This window comes from Balaenoptera physalus (assembly GCF_965194825.1).
Source record: "Balaenoptera physalus genome assembly, chromosome: 11".
Lineage (NCBI taxonomy): Eukaryota > Metazoa > Chordata > Mammalia > Artiodactyla > Balaenopteridae > Balaenoptera > Balaenoptera physalus.
Window position 1 is genome coordinate 78,431,998 of NC_138896.1, and position 14,412 is coordinate 78,446,409.

At 41.0% G+C, this 14,412-nt stretch overlaps 1 protein-coding gene and 1 pseudogene across 6 annotated transcripts in view; both read right to left on the reverse strand.

Annotated features, from left to right (window-relative positions):
- Window positions 1-5,427: 5,427 nt before the first annotated feature.
- ARHGEF3 (Rho guanine nucleotide exchange factor 3) overlaps window positions 5,428-14,412 on the reverse strand; it is a 308,586-nt gene continuing 299,601 nt past the window's right edge. For all 5 annotated transcript variants that reach the window (XM_082412280.1, XM_082412281.1, XM_082412279.1 and 2 more), the window contains 2 exons: window positions 9,633-9,819; window positions 5,428-7,635 (listed from right to left, as the gene is read on the reverse strand). In XM_082412280.1, coding sequence (XP_082268406.1) covers window positions 7,283-7,635; window positions 9,633-9,819 — 540 coding nt within the window. In that variant the 3' untranslated portion in view covers window positions 5,428-7,282. The remainder of the gene's footprint in view (window positions 7,636-9,632; window positions 9,820-14,412) is intronic.
- On the reverse strand, window positions 9,827-14,294 carry LOC309637525 (CCAAT/enhancer-binding protein gamma pseudogene; annotated as a pseudogene). The gene has a single exon. The product of its transcript is annotated as a CCAAT/enhancer-binding protein gamma pseudogene (transcript).

Below are 14,412 nucleotides of genomic sequence, written 5' to 3' on the forward strand. Positions count from 1 at the left end.
TTTTATTTATTTAATTTTTGGCTGCATTGGGTATTTGTTGCTGTGCACGGGCTTTCTTTAGTTGTGGAGGGCAGGGTCTACTCTTTGTTGTGGTGTGTGGGCTTCTCATTGTGGTGGCTTCTCTTGTTGCAGAGCATGGACTCTAGGAGCCCAGGTTTCAGTAGTTGCAGCACGCAGACTCAGTAGTTGCGGCACGTGGGCCCTAGAGTGCGAAGGCTTCAGTAGTTGCGGTGTGTGCACTCAGTAGTTGTGGTGTGTGGGCTCAGTAGTTGTGGCACGTGGGCTCTAGGGTGCATGGGCTTCAGTAGTTGTGGCGCATGGGCTCAGAAGTTGTGGCTCGTGGGCTCTAGAGTGCAGGCTCAGTAGTTGTGGTGTGCGGGCTTAGCTGCTCCACGGCGTGCGGGATCTTCCCAGACCAGGGATCGAACCTGTGTCCCCTGCATTGGCAGGCAGATTCTTAACCACTGCGCCACCAGGGAAGTCCCCATGTTGCATTAGGTGCCCTCCTGTTGTGTGGATCCACACATCCATCTGGTGTTGCATTCTTTCTATCAAAAGAAGTCCTTTAACAGTTTTTGCAGTATAGATCTGTTGGTAATGAACTTGTTGATTTCTGTTTCAGGCTCTTTTATGCCTGGAAAAGTCTTTATTTTGCCTTTCTTTTGAAAGATATTTTCATGTCTCTTCTCAGAAAATTATCTCTCACAACAAGAAACAGAAACAGGAAATCCATCTTTCATAATTCCAAAAGATCTTTGTGTCCTTGAACCACAACATAGGAAAATAGAAAGCAGGTGGTAGAATGATCCCTGTGACAATGATGCTGAGAGCACATGTGTATAATGTTTATCACGTCAGGTACCGGTATCTATCAGAGGCCCAGCAGGCTCAGCAGCATATTCAAATCAGGTTAATTCAAAGAAGCTTTAAAAAGGGACTTTATACAAAGTTGTGGGCAGGGTGTAGAGGCAAGGCAATATCCTGGGGCTAGTGACAGTGGGGCTGTTACCATCCTAGGATGGAAGGGTTACTGGAACTCAGAGAGAACTCCTTGAGAGGAACTGTGACTTCATGTCAAGAGAGGTAGCCAGCCCAAGGCAATTCTTCGAGGAGAGAGCCAGGAGAATAAATACTCCAACCTCACTCTTTTCCCTCTCTCTGATATCATGCAAGGACTCCCCGTTGGTCAAATAAAACCAGAAGCTACAAGCAAGAGTTCATTGATGAAGTACATACATACCACAGGCACATAAAACGATGGATCAGGACAGAGAGGCAATTTGGAGAGGTAAGCGAAAATATACAATCCCATAAGTTACTATTATCCCCAGATAAATGAACAATGCAAGAAGAAAAATGCAACAAAACTATGATACCCTGAGTTTAGCAAAGATAATGCCTTCACTAAATAAGAACAGGAAATGGATAACTAATGAGAACCTGCTGTATAAAAAAATAAATAAAATAAAATTCAAAAAAAAAAAAAAAGAACAGGGATGCTCTAAGAAAAGGAAAACTGATAGAAAAAGTTTAGCAATAAAAACCTTTTCCCCCAATTAATAGAAGGGTTAGAAGATAAAGGTGAAGAAATTTCCATGAAAGAGAACAAACTATTAGGAAATAAAAAGTAGGAATAAATAGATAAGAATAAATGAAAACCAATCCAGGAGGGAAGAGACAAAATCCAGGAGGTTCAACATCACTCTCTCTGAAGTTCCTGAAAGAGAAAACAGAAAATTGTGGAAGGGAATATACCAATGAAAAAATACAAGAAAATATTCCAGATTCTCTGGATTGAGAAGCCCTCTCCACCCTACCCCCCAAATATGCAGAAAATGAGTGAAAAAGATCCCAGCCAAGGCCATACTTTCAAGAAATTTCATAACACCATGTGCAAATTTAAAAGTGATTATTAAATAGCAAAAATGAAAACTGCTAGCTCTTAATAGTTTTCAAAGTGATTTCACATACAACATCATACCTTTTAAATGGCCTGAGGGTTTACAGTATCCCCATTTCATAGACATGGGATGAACAGAACATCAAGGATGACATGTTTCAAAATTCTACAGATGAGATAACACAGTTCATTAATATTTAGGTGTGTTTGTGTGTGAACATGTATGTGTAAGTGGACAAGTTATTTAGAACGCATGTCCAGTTTCCTGAACTAGATGATCAGCTCTCAAAGATACAGAGTGCCATTTCTAATTCCTTGCTAATCCTCCAGGTCAACTGATGAACTGCTTCCTCTGGGTAGATCTATGTAGCTGACTGAAGTGCAAACCAACCTGGAGGAAGGAAGTAAGATGCAGTGAGCAGTGACTGTTTTGCCAACTTGTTTGCATAAATATCCTCTAGGTACATTGAATACAGTCGACTTTTCTCACTGTGTGTTCACGTGGGCAAGGCTTTAAATCTTAATGATCTTCAGACTCTGGTGAGTTTGGGGTTGAGTTATCCTATTCAAATTCCCAATACTGTAATTCCAGAATTCTGTCAATAAATGAGATAGCATGAAATAAATGAATCAACCACAGCAATGAGAGATGATGATCAGTGGCTTTTTCCACATGCCGATGGGAGCCAGGTGAGAGAAAATGTCCAAGTGAAATTGTGTGGTCAGATGCTCTCTTTGTTAAATCTCCAAGGAATCCTCAGGCTTCTAGAGAATTAGTTAAAGGTGGACATGGACAGAATGTAAATGGAAAGTTGAACAGCTTGTTCACCAACACGGTGGGTTGCAGTTTCCTGGAACCACAGGGACTTCGTTAAAACAGGACTGTAGCATTCACAGCTGCTGTAGACCGTGCTAGGAATGGAAAGGAAAGCAGTTGATGGTGGTGACCACTACCCAGAAGCCGAAACCACACTCTAATTTTGCACAAAATTGCTAGGTCTGGCTCTTTTGCTTATGACTTTCATTTAGACTGCGAGGATTACCTTTAGTTATGTGTCAAATAACATCTTGAAAATAGACTCAAGAAAACCATTTAGCCCTCAGTCATTTGTACTAACCCACAAAATGTCAGTACAAATATCTTCTAATAGACTAGTAGAGACACTCTCTAGTAACAAAGTCAATACAATCAAGGGAATAAAAAGTGGACAGAATATCCAAATTAGAACTGGAGAAGGACAAGGAGGATAAAAAGGAGGGAGGAGTAAGAAAATGAGGAGTGAGTTTTCATTTGGGAAAAATTTTGGACTTACTTTTATTTATGTGAATATCTTGACTAATCTGAAAATTAACAGCATGTTAAACAAAATGGTGACAACTTATTATAAAGATAAGATTAACTACCAGCCTTACTGGGCCAACATGTTACTGAGAATTGTCTACCAACTACTTAAAACTGTAGAGCCTTTTCATCTAAAACTATTCTTTGGGGGAATAAAACTAGCCATTTTAATTAAAAAAAAAAAAGTGGACTGAAATTCCAGGAAGAATTTCAAAGTGAAATTTGCCTTCTATTATTTGGCTCCAAGGTCATCAACAGTCACCTATACTAACAGTGAGATTCAACATTTCTTTTCTATAACAATTATGACATCCCTTGACACACAGTACAGATTCAAGATATAGTTATTAAAAATGAATAAATGAATAAGTGAGTAGAGTCAAAGCAATCTTGAGAAAGAAAAACGGAGCTGGAGGAATCAGCCTCCCTGACTTCAGACTATACTACAAAGCTACAGTCATCAAAACAGTATGGTACTGGCACAAAATCAGAAATATAGATCAATGGAACAGGATAGAAAGCCCAGAAATAAACTCACACACCTATGGTCAATAGATCTTCGACAAAGGAGGCAAGACTAGACAATGGAGAAAAGACAGTCTCTTCAATAAGTGGTGCTGGGAAAACTGGACAGCTACATGTAAGAAAAATTAAATTAGAACACTCTTTAACACCATACACAAAAATAAACTCAAAATGGATTAAAGACCTAAATGTAAGACTGGACACTATAAAACTCTTAGAGGAAAACATAGGCAGAACACTCTTTGATATAAATCGCAGCAATATCTTTTTCAATCTGTCTCCTAGAGTAATGGAAATAAAAACAAAAATAAACAAATGGGACCTAATTAAACTCAAAAGCTTTTGCACAGTAAAGGAAAACATAAACACAACAAAAAGACAACCTACAGAATGGGAGAAAATATTTGCAAATGATGCGACTGACAAGAGATTAATCTCCAAAATTTACAAACAGCTTATGCAGCTCAATATCAAAAAAACAAACAAGTCAATCAAAATACGGGCAGAAGACCTAAATAGACATTTCTCCAAAGAAGACATACAGATGGCCAACAGGCACATGAAAAGATGCTCCACATCACTAATTATTAGAGAAATCCAAATCAAAACTACAATGAGATATCACCTTACACCACTCAGAATGGCTATCATCAAAAAATCTATAAACAGTAAGTGCTGGAGAGGGTGTGGAGAAAAGTGAACCCTCCTACACTGTTGGTGGGAATGTAAATTGGTACAGCCTCTATGGAGAACAGTATTAGTTCCTAAAGAAACTAAAAATAGAACTACCATATGATCCAGCAATCCCACTCCTGGGCATATATCTGGAGAAAAACATGGCTCGCAAGGATACATGCATCCCAACGTTCATTACAGTGCTGTTTACAATAGCCAAGACATGGAAGCAACCTAAATGTCCATTGACAGACAAATGGATAAAGAAGATGTGGTACATATATATACAATGGAATATTACTCAGCCATTAAAAAGAATGAAATAATGCCATTTGCAGCAACATGGATGGACCTAGAGATTATCATACTAAGTGAAGTAAGTCAGACAAAGACAAATATCATATGATATGCAGAATCTTAAAAAAAATGATACAAACGAATTTGTTTACAAAACAGAAGCAAACTCACAGACTTAGAGAACAAACTTATGGTTACCAGGGGGGAAGAGGTGGGGGGAGGGACAGATTGGGAGTTTGGGATTGACATATACACACTGCTATATTTAAAATAGATAACCAACAAGCACCTACTGTATAGCACAGGGAACTCCATTCAATATTCTGTAATAACCTAAGTGGGAAAAGACTTTGAAAAAGAATAGGTACATGTATATGTATAACCAAGTCACTTTGCTGTACACTGGAAACTAATACAACATTGTTAATCAACTATAGTCCAAAATAAAATTAGAAATTAAAAAAAAAAAGAAAAAAGAAAAAAAAGTGAAGAGAGAATCCTTGAAAAAACAGATCTTAGAAATATGAGTTCTGCAAGAGCTTTGATAGATCAAATCGTAGCATTTATATCAACCCATACCCTATCTTAATGTGTGTATTTGGGTACAAGCAAAAATTTCGGAAAGAACCTCCCAGTAAGATCACTGAAATTTGTTGTTTGTAGGGCAAATACTATATACAAAGAAGACGACATTTTAACGTAATTTATTTGAAATGCTTCCAGAGAAGTTTAAGGCCATTATACAAAAACATTCATTTCATGAAAACATTCATTGACTTTCTTCCCATAGGCCAGCCCTTGACAGACCTCTTTTCTCAACACGCTGGCCAAAGTGGCCGATGGCTCCTGCAAAGAATGATTCATTCTTTTCCCCACCATCAAACAACTTTTCTCGGCTTTTCTCTGCTTCTGTCTGCAGCAGATTCATTCAGTCGCTAAATCAATAACAACTTGAGTTGTTTTAAATAAACTTGTAATAGAAAAAAAGATTCACTGTGTTTAAAATCTATAAATACAGAAATATGTTTTACAGGGTAAAATGGACAACATTTTTTTTGGAAAAATAAGTACTATAGCTTGTTTTTATATTGATAAATCTTGTCACACAGCTTCTTTGAATGCACATGATAGGCGTACATAATAAAATGACAACATAGTATTTACTGCTTTCCTTTGTGTAAACTTGAAAGACACAGATTTAAAAAAAAAAAGAAAAGAAAACTTTTTTTGGCAATAATTTAGAATCATTACTACTAGTGCTGGTGTGGGTACAATTTTGCACAAGTCATCTTTAATATTTACACTCGCAGGGAGATTTTCTGTGTATTAACTTTTTTTAAAGGTCTGCGACTCACCCTGCATTGTAAATCAAGGCTGGCAAAGAGGTTTATTAGTTTGGATAACTGATCCTAATTAATGATAGAGTTAATTAAGTCGGCCTCTGGAGAATGTAATTATGATTCTGATCCAGCACAGAACCAGAGATGGCAAATGATGACCCAAAAGTGGGGCAGGGAAACCCAAGGCTCTGGTCTTTCCCAGAGGACACTGGACCTTACTTTTCTCTTTTAATGCTTCCCACATAAGGTCACAATGGAGCACTTCTTCCAAATTCTTCTTCTCACATGTTTCTGTAAACAGAGTCACTGACTGAGCCGCAGTCCCTTTTCCTCCTCTCTTCATTCATGCTCTAAAACACGAGTAGGCCTAAGATGATGAAACAAAGCGAAGATGGGTCTTCTTGCTATCCTGCCAGGTTTTCCCAGGCCCTTTGAGTTCTATTCTGCTATTTTAGGCTGGAAATGGCTCTTTAAGGCCAGCCAGCATCTATGGCAGAGACCTCCTGATGCAATGCACATTTCAGTTCAAGATTCAGAGCTGACAGCGGTTTTTGCGCTGATCCTTTTAAGGTCAGACTCTTATTTCATGTCCTAATAGATTATTGCATCAAATTTGTACTGGATGAAATTGCAAGGTCAAGACAGTGCTTCTTCCTTTGCAAAATTAAACCCTCAGAATCCCCAGGGATGTTTTCATGCTTTTTGGTTGGATGACATTGAACCAATTTAACTCGAAACATTGATCTTTCCCGTTTCTCCTTCAAATGTCATCACGATACACAAGTAACTTCCTCATGCCCTGTTTTCAAGGCCCTTTAAATTTCATGCCTTCAGCTACCCTGTCAAAGAGCTAGAAAAGCACTAGAGAAACATGGAAGGACCCTTTAATCTACATGAAACAGTAGTTTAGAGATTGTTTTCTTTCTGTTTTTTAAAATCCAGCAGGACAAGTGAGAGTAACTTGTTCAAGTACTTCTCCATCCATCCAGACACTTGTGAAATACAATACAGGGTAGCAGTTGCCACAGATTCCAGCTGACACAGATTGGCAGTTACAGTACTAGGGACAAAAAAGTACAGACAGGACTGGGTCAACACAGTCACAAAAGTACTAAAAAGTGCTTCTCCAAACCGTTCCATGTGTGGAATGCAAATACTGTACAGGTAAGACACAGGGCTACTTCCAAGAAGTACACGCTTCTGTCAGACGTTGCTTTCAACATGCCTGCTATTCCCACAGGAAGAGTCTGTCTGTTCCATGCGCTCACAGTCAAGGCTGACCTCACTTGTGTCCATGCTACAATCCGATTCACTGTCTGATTGGTCCATCTGCTCAAGTTTTGTTTCTCCCTGTGGCTCCCTGCTCCCGGTGGTGGGCTCTAGGAACGGTCCCTCGGAGTCAAGGACCCCAGCCTGCCCTGCAGCACACGGAACTGTTTCTTTGGCTTGACGAATACAGTTGAGCCACTGCTGTTTGTTGAAGGTGTCATTGGCTTGTAATGAGTGGGTCTGACTTTGGGATCCATTTTTGAAACTTACTCTGAAGAAGTTTTTAACTAGAAATGAAAAACACATGAAAAAAAGGTCAATGGACAGGTATTTCCTCAGGCCAAAGATAACACATGTGATGACACTAACCACCAGTTCCCATGGCAGAGATCACTAACTGATTACTAAACGTGCCCTGCTGATCCGGGACATGGCTCAGCTCCACCCTGAAGCCTCCGTCAATCAACAGGTTTTGACACAGGTCTGGCACTCAGTTGCTCTCAGAAGCTAGCAAATCAGTACGGAACAACTATGTCTTGTGTTTCAGGGGATCCCAGAGTACTGGGTACCAAACCTGGCTGCATATCAAAATCTCCCAAGAGCATGTTAAAAATACAGATCTCGGGGTCCTACCCTTAGAGATTCAGATTCAGTGGGTCTGAGGTGGGCCTGGGAATCTGTAATTTCAACAACTGCCCCAAGCTAGAGCTTTTTCAAGTTTAAGAAGCTCTTTGTAACATCAAACAGGCCCAAGACCCTCCACATGACAGTACTTGTATATTTAGTATCTGATGATTGAGAAGATATGTAAAGACTCTTATAAGTTTGGTTTCATTTTAAAATGAAATGACATTTTAATAATAATTGCAACGGGAGCTCTGTGCATTTATTTTTTTAAAATTTTTATTTATTTATATTCCTTTGGCTGTGCCACGTGGCTTATGGGATCTTAATTCTCCGACCAGATATTGAACCCAGGCCCTCGGCAGTGAAAGTGTGGAGTCCTAACCACTGGACCGCCGGGGAATTCCTGGAGCTATGTGCATTTAAAAAATGGTAGTGCACAATATGGAAGACATTTGATTTAGTTTAATAACAACATTAACTGTCATTTAATGGGCCCCGTGTGCCACATGCATGTGGTTCACAGAAGTGTCTGCGCTCAGTCAGTCCCCGTGCACGATCCCTGTAGCCAACATATTGGCTTCAGATAAATTCAGGCTCCAGTCTTTGCTATGGCGCAAATGCCTTAACTCCCCTACATCTTAGTTTCTTTATTTGTAAAATGGGGAAAACAAAGAGAATCTACCTTAGATGGTTATTATGAGGAATAAATATAATAATACATGTAAGTGCTTATAGAATGCCTGGCACATAGTCAATACTTGAGAAATATAAGTACTACTACTGCTACTAGTACTACCACTAGGGCAGAGGGACTGGTGAGTAGGTAAGAGGCAGTATATATGAATTACTTTGACAATATGATGCCAATGTTAACCTAAGAGGCTCAAATGTTACTTGCTCAAAGAAGACCTCCCTGACCATTTCATCTTAAACATACCTCCTATTGCTATCCCTTTCTAGTCCCTCACTGGGTTTTAGTTTTCTTAAGGTACCTGGATTATTTATTTGTTTCTCAAATAACCTCTACCTCCTCCATCACAATGTAAGTTCCACAGGGCTTCCAAGGAATTGAATTGTTTGGTTCCCCAGTGTGTATCAGTGCCTGGCACAGTGCTTGACACATAGAAGGCACTAGATAGACGCTGCTATCTAAGCTTCTTTCGGTTAATTCCCTTGTTTATTAAGTCTCAAGCTAGAGAAGCCCATTAGAGTAATTACAGATAAACCCTCAGCCCAGTTGATCATAGTTATGTCTCTTTAGAGACAAGTCTGCCAGCTTAACTACAAAAACCCACCGTTATACAACTGTAATCACATAGGGACCGTCTGGTCTTAAGAATGCTTTTATCCAGTGGATGGAGTCAGAGTAAGGGAGCTTAAGCGGCACCAGTTATATGCAGACAAGTCAACTTGTAGTGTCTTACTTAATCCTTGTAACAATCCTATGAAGTAGGTATGCATGCATCCCCACTTTGCAGATGGGAAACTAAGGCTCACAGAGGTTGAGTAAGGTTACACAACCAGTAAGTGATGAAAGAAAACTGGAATGCAGTTTGACTTCAAGGCCATAGCTCTTCTCTTTTCACCAGGCAGCCATTCCCTCCAAACCACTACGACCAAAGACGTTCAACAGGTCAAAACGGACAGCCACCCATACTTCTCTCATTGTTGCTGAATGCCCCACGCAGGGAGCCGCCCAGCCTCACTTCTCCGTCCTGCAGGTCTTCCAGCAGGAGGTCCTTCACGGGGATGGGCTGCCGGTACAACTGGTAGCAGAGCTGCTCGTTGTGGGTGACAGCCCGAGTGATCACAAGTACTTCTTGGAACAGGAAAACGTGTAGTTTCTGGAAGAAAAGAATCCACAGGATTCCCCCTAAGCAATAATCTAATGAGTAGTTGATAAGTGGACCTCTGTGGATAAGAGGTCCCTAGGTACCAGGTTCACACTGGCCTATGAACTTCTAGGCTCAAATCTACCTCTGGGAGAACAGCAGTTGGGGGTTGCACACATTTCCAGATGCATCCATTGCCTTTCCTATGGGAGCGCCTCCCTAGGGCCCCACTGAAGAAGGCCTTTCTGCCTACAGACACCTGCAGCCAGGTCTGCCAGCTGCAGTGGCGTTCTTCACACTGCAATCCACAACCTGTGCAGACACACACAGCCTTATAGGAACATTTTAAAAAAAAGAGAGAGAGAGAAACCCCATAGAATGAAGAGGGTAAAGAAGGAAAAAAAGTTAGTGCTCTCAGGGCTTTGGTTTATTGTATCCAATACAATTCTAAGAGATCACAATGAATAACAGTCCATAAAGGATGAGACTGGTGTATCAGAGACTAATATTAACGTTTGCTTCTCAAACCCATAAAACACTTGTTCCTTCAACCACTGAGCTGATTATCAGCTTCATCCAGGCATCCCAGCTCGGAACACTGCCCATTCCCGAGGAAACCAGAGCATGCTGCTGTAGCCACAAAGACAGACAATCAAACAAGTTGTCCTTCTCAGTTATGTTCATAAGAACCTCAGTTCTCTGAAGAGGTTGTACTTAAAAGGCTGATGATTGATGTGTGTGTTGTTGGCAAAAAAAGAATCTCAAAAATAAAGGCTTGTCTCAAACCACATTATAAAAGCAATTTTGCTGAGTGGAGCTGGGGTAAATTGGCTCCATTCAACTCTAAGTGCCAGACTCTTCCTGCAGCTTGGAAATGCTTAGGAGGTGAAGTGAGACGATTCATGACTTTGCAGCTAGATTCTGGTTTTCCAGTGGCAATATTTGGGAACGTCAGCCTTAGAGTCTCAAAGAGGAGACCAGAAGAGTAGGGCTGAAAACTCACATTAGAATCTTGATTTGGGGTCGGGGAAGCATATTCAGCATTATCAGATAGTTTTAGATTTGGAAGAAAAGATACTTGTGGATCATCTACCCACACCCTGCCACAGACAGATGGATGGATGGACAGACAGACACACACATACACACACACCAAAAACTGCAGAAACTGAAGCTCAACTAAATGTTGGCTTGGGGACACACAAATGATGACGGTTCTGTATTGGTGTATGTTTGTGGTGGGGGCAGGTTTGAAGACCGAAAAACAGAGTAAAGCACAAAATAACCAAGTTAAGGGCTTTTTTTTGATGTGGGTGGTGGGGATGGCAGAAGAGAATATTAAGACTTTTCTTTTGGGGTGAGGGGAGGCGAGGGGTTAGTCACTGTTTTATATACTAAAAATAATCAGAGATTTTTACACTGTTTCTACTTCTACCACTCTTTTTGTTTTTCTTTGGGAAGTCAGGATTTATTAAGAACATCAAGCTCCAGGGCATTTTTTTTTTTTTTTTTTACCATATACCTTTAAAAATGTTTTTTATCCCCACAAAGATCCTTATCATTTAAAACCAGATATTCAAATTATATGGCTAACATTTTTAGCTAATCAACTCTTCAGTGCTGATCCTAGAAAACAACCTTCAATGGATCTTTTTATAACGGAGATTCAGCCCCTGATACGAGTAGTGTAGGTAGTCACACCTTTAACGTTTAAGCCACAAGTTGTGACGTTTGAAAGGAGTGAGGTCTACTGTCCTGCATTATCCGAATTTGTCATATTTTCAGTGCTACTGGGTTGCACGTTATCTGCGAGGTTGTGGGCATGCTCAAGAAATAAATCAGTACACTTAATTCCTTAGTCAGCAATTTAATTTTTGCTTCCAACAGTTCATTCTCTTCCTTGAGTTGATTCACTCTCTGCCGCGTATCCTGCACTTTCTGCTTGCTTTTCAACCGGCTCTTTTTCACTGCCATGTTGTTCCTCTTTCTGCGCTGACGATAGTCGTCACTGTTGCGATACATGGGCAAACTCTTTTTGCTCTGCTTGCTTGGAGGCACAGCTTTGCCTCCGCCCCCAGGGCCGGTGGGCACCAGCTGAGGAACCTGCTGTAAGCCGCTGGCATGAGCCTGAGTATGGATGGCACTTATTCCATTCACGCCCGGGGTACTATTCTGCTGTGATACCTTGCTCATTTGGGCACGCTCCCTTGTCAACACAGAACAAGTAGAAATGAGGACAAGGTGATCAATGGTTTGATCTGCCAAGAAATCTTCACATGTACCTGCGCCTCCAGCCCGCCCCTCCCCAAGTGGCCTCCGCTCCCAGCGGCCCTGCACGGCGCGGCCTGACCCGACCCAGGCCTCGCGGTCCGCCAGTCCTACTTCTACCACTCTCCTAGCCAAGGTAGGCACTTTGAACTCAGATTGTCTGGGCAACTTTAAAAAATATCCCTTATTTGTGAATGTTCACTGAGAATTCCTCTTCTTAGTCGCAGCTCCTTCCTGCCCTCAAACTGTTGAGACTTTTTTCCTGACTCAGGACTTTATTCATAATGACTTTTACAATTCTACTGGGAACAAACAAACAAACAAACAAACAAAAACAAATCCCCTCACCCCAACTAAAATCTTTGTTCTCAAAAATCTATCTGCCTGAAACATGAACTAGATAGAGTTCATCCTTAATGCCCTGGGCACGTCCAGCAAGAGGGTCTCAGTCCCTGAGCGACGGACAGAAAGAGAACAGGCCCTCGTTCTGTGGGGTGATGCATCTTCCTATTTCCCACAGGGCTTCTGAGAAAGAATGTTCAAGGAGCCAGAGCATCAGCCATTAGAAGTCCACCAGTGCTTTCCAGATATCAGCAGAAAGCAGAACGCAGCTGTCTGGCAATCAGTAACTCCCTAGTCAAACAGAAACACTTCTTCAAGCAGCGGCCTGTGACAGGTCTCATAACCTTTGTTGCAACATCAGCTGGTTAGATCTACAGCAGCACTGATAATGGGTGCTGTGACATGTCCTCAGTGACTTCAAATAACATTTCCAAGCCTGCTCATAAATGCCACTTTACAGTCCGGGTCAGAGGGCGTCCCCTGAATCATCAAAGCTTTATTAAGAGTTTTCAATCTAGTTTTGGCTTTCATTCTACGGGTTGGCTAGATACTGAAGATGAAACACAAAAGAAGTGGAGACTGTCTTTCTCAATGCTGAAATTTAAATATATATTATATATAATAAAATTTATATATTACATAAGATACATGTTATATATAATATATAAAAATTATATATATATTAGCATTAATTTCTACTGCTATATATAAAAATAGCCTGGTGAGTTAAATTTTTTAAAAATAAATTTATTTATTATTTTTTATTTTAGGCTGCATTTGGTCTTCGTAGCTGTGCGCAGACTTTCTCTAGTTGCGGCGAGTGGGGGCTACTCTTTGTTGCAGTGCACGGGCTTCTCATTGCGGTGGCTTCTCTTGTTGCAGAGCACGGGCTCTAGGCACGTGGGCTTTAGTAGTTGTGGCATGTGGGCTCAGTAGTTGTGGCTTGTGGGCTCTAGAGCGCAGGCTCAGTAGTTGTGGTGCATGGGCTTAGTTGCTCCATGGCATGTGGGATCTTCCTGGACCAGGGCTCCAACCCATGTCCCCTGCATTGGCAGGCGGATTCTTAACCACTGCACCACCAGGGAAGACCCTGAGTTGAATGAATTTTGAACTCTCATGTAATTCAAATCCATTTTTCCTTCATGTAAGCATTTATTCACTCACTCATTCACTCATGCATTCACCTAACATTATTGAGTGCCTTAGTATGTGCCAGGTCCCAAGATAGGTGCTAGGGATTGACAAGGCACAGTCTCCACCCTAAAAGAGTGTGGTAAAATGGAAGATACTGACAGATAGATGGAGAATTACAACCCACTGTAGTAAGCCCTCCAGGGAAGATGTGTACAAGTTGCTATGATAGGAGAAGAGAAACAATTTCAGTACCTGCTGAGGAATGAAAGCCAGGAAATGGAATATCTACAGGTCAGAGCTAGATATACAGCTGATGGGAGGGTAGATTATTATTAAAAAAACCCAAAAAACTGGTCTCAAAATGTCAGTCTGTGGATAGGTACAAATTCATGAGAAGGAAGAATTTCTCATAAAGCTAAATGAATTCAATTAAAGAGCTATCTGTTTTTCTGAGATCATATATATATATATTTTTTAAATTATTATTTATTTATTTTTGGCTGTGTTGGGTCTTCGTTTCTGTGTGAGGGCTTTCTCCAGTTGCAGCAAGCGGGGGCCACTCTTCATCGCAGTGCACGGGCCTCTCACTATCGTGGCCTCTCTTGTTGCGGAGCACAGGCTCCAGACGCGCAGGCTCAGTAGTTGTGGCTCACGGGCCTAGTTGCTCCACGGCATGTGGGATCTTCCCAGACTAGGGCTCGAACCCGTGTCCCCTGCATTGGCAGGCAGATTCTCAACCACTGCGCCACCAGGGAAGCCCGAGATCATATATTTTTAACATCTTGTTAAAATCACCCATTACTTTCTGATATCAAAGTGGGAGGAGATGGTAACTGTTTTGTATTTTTGTTTTTCTTAAAT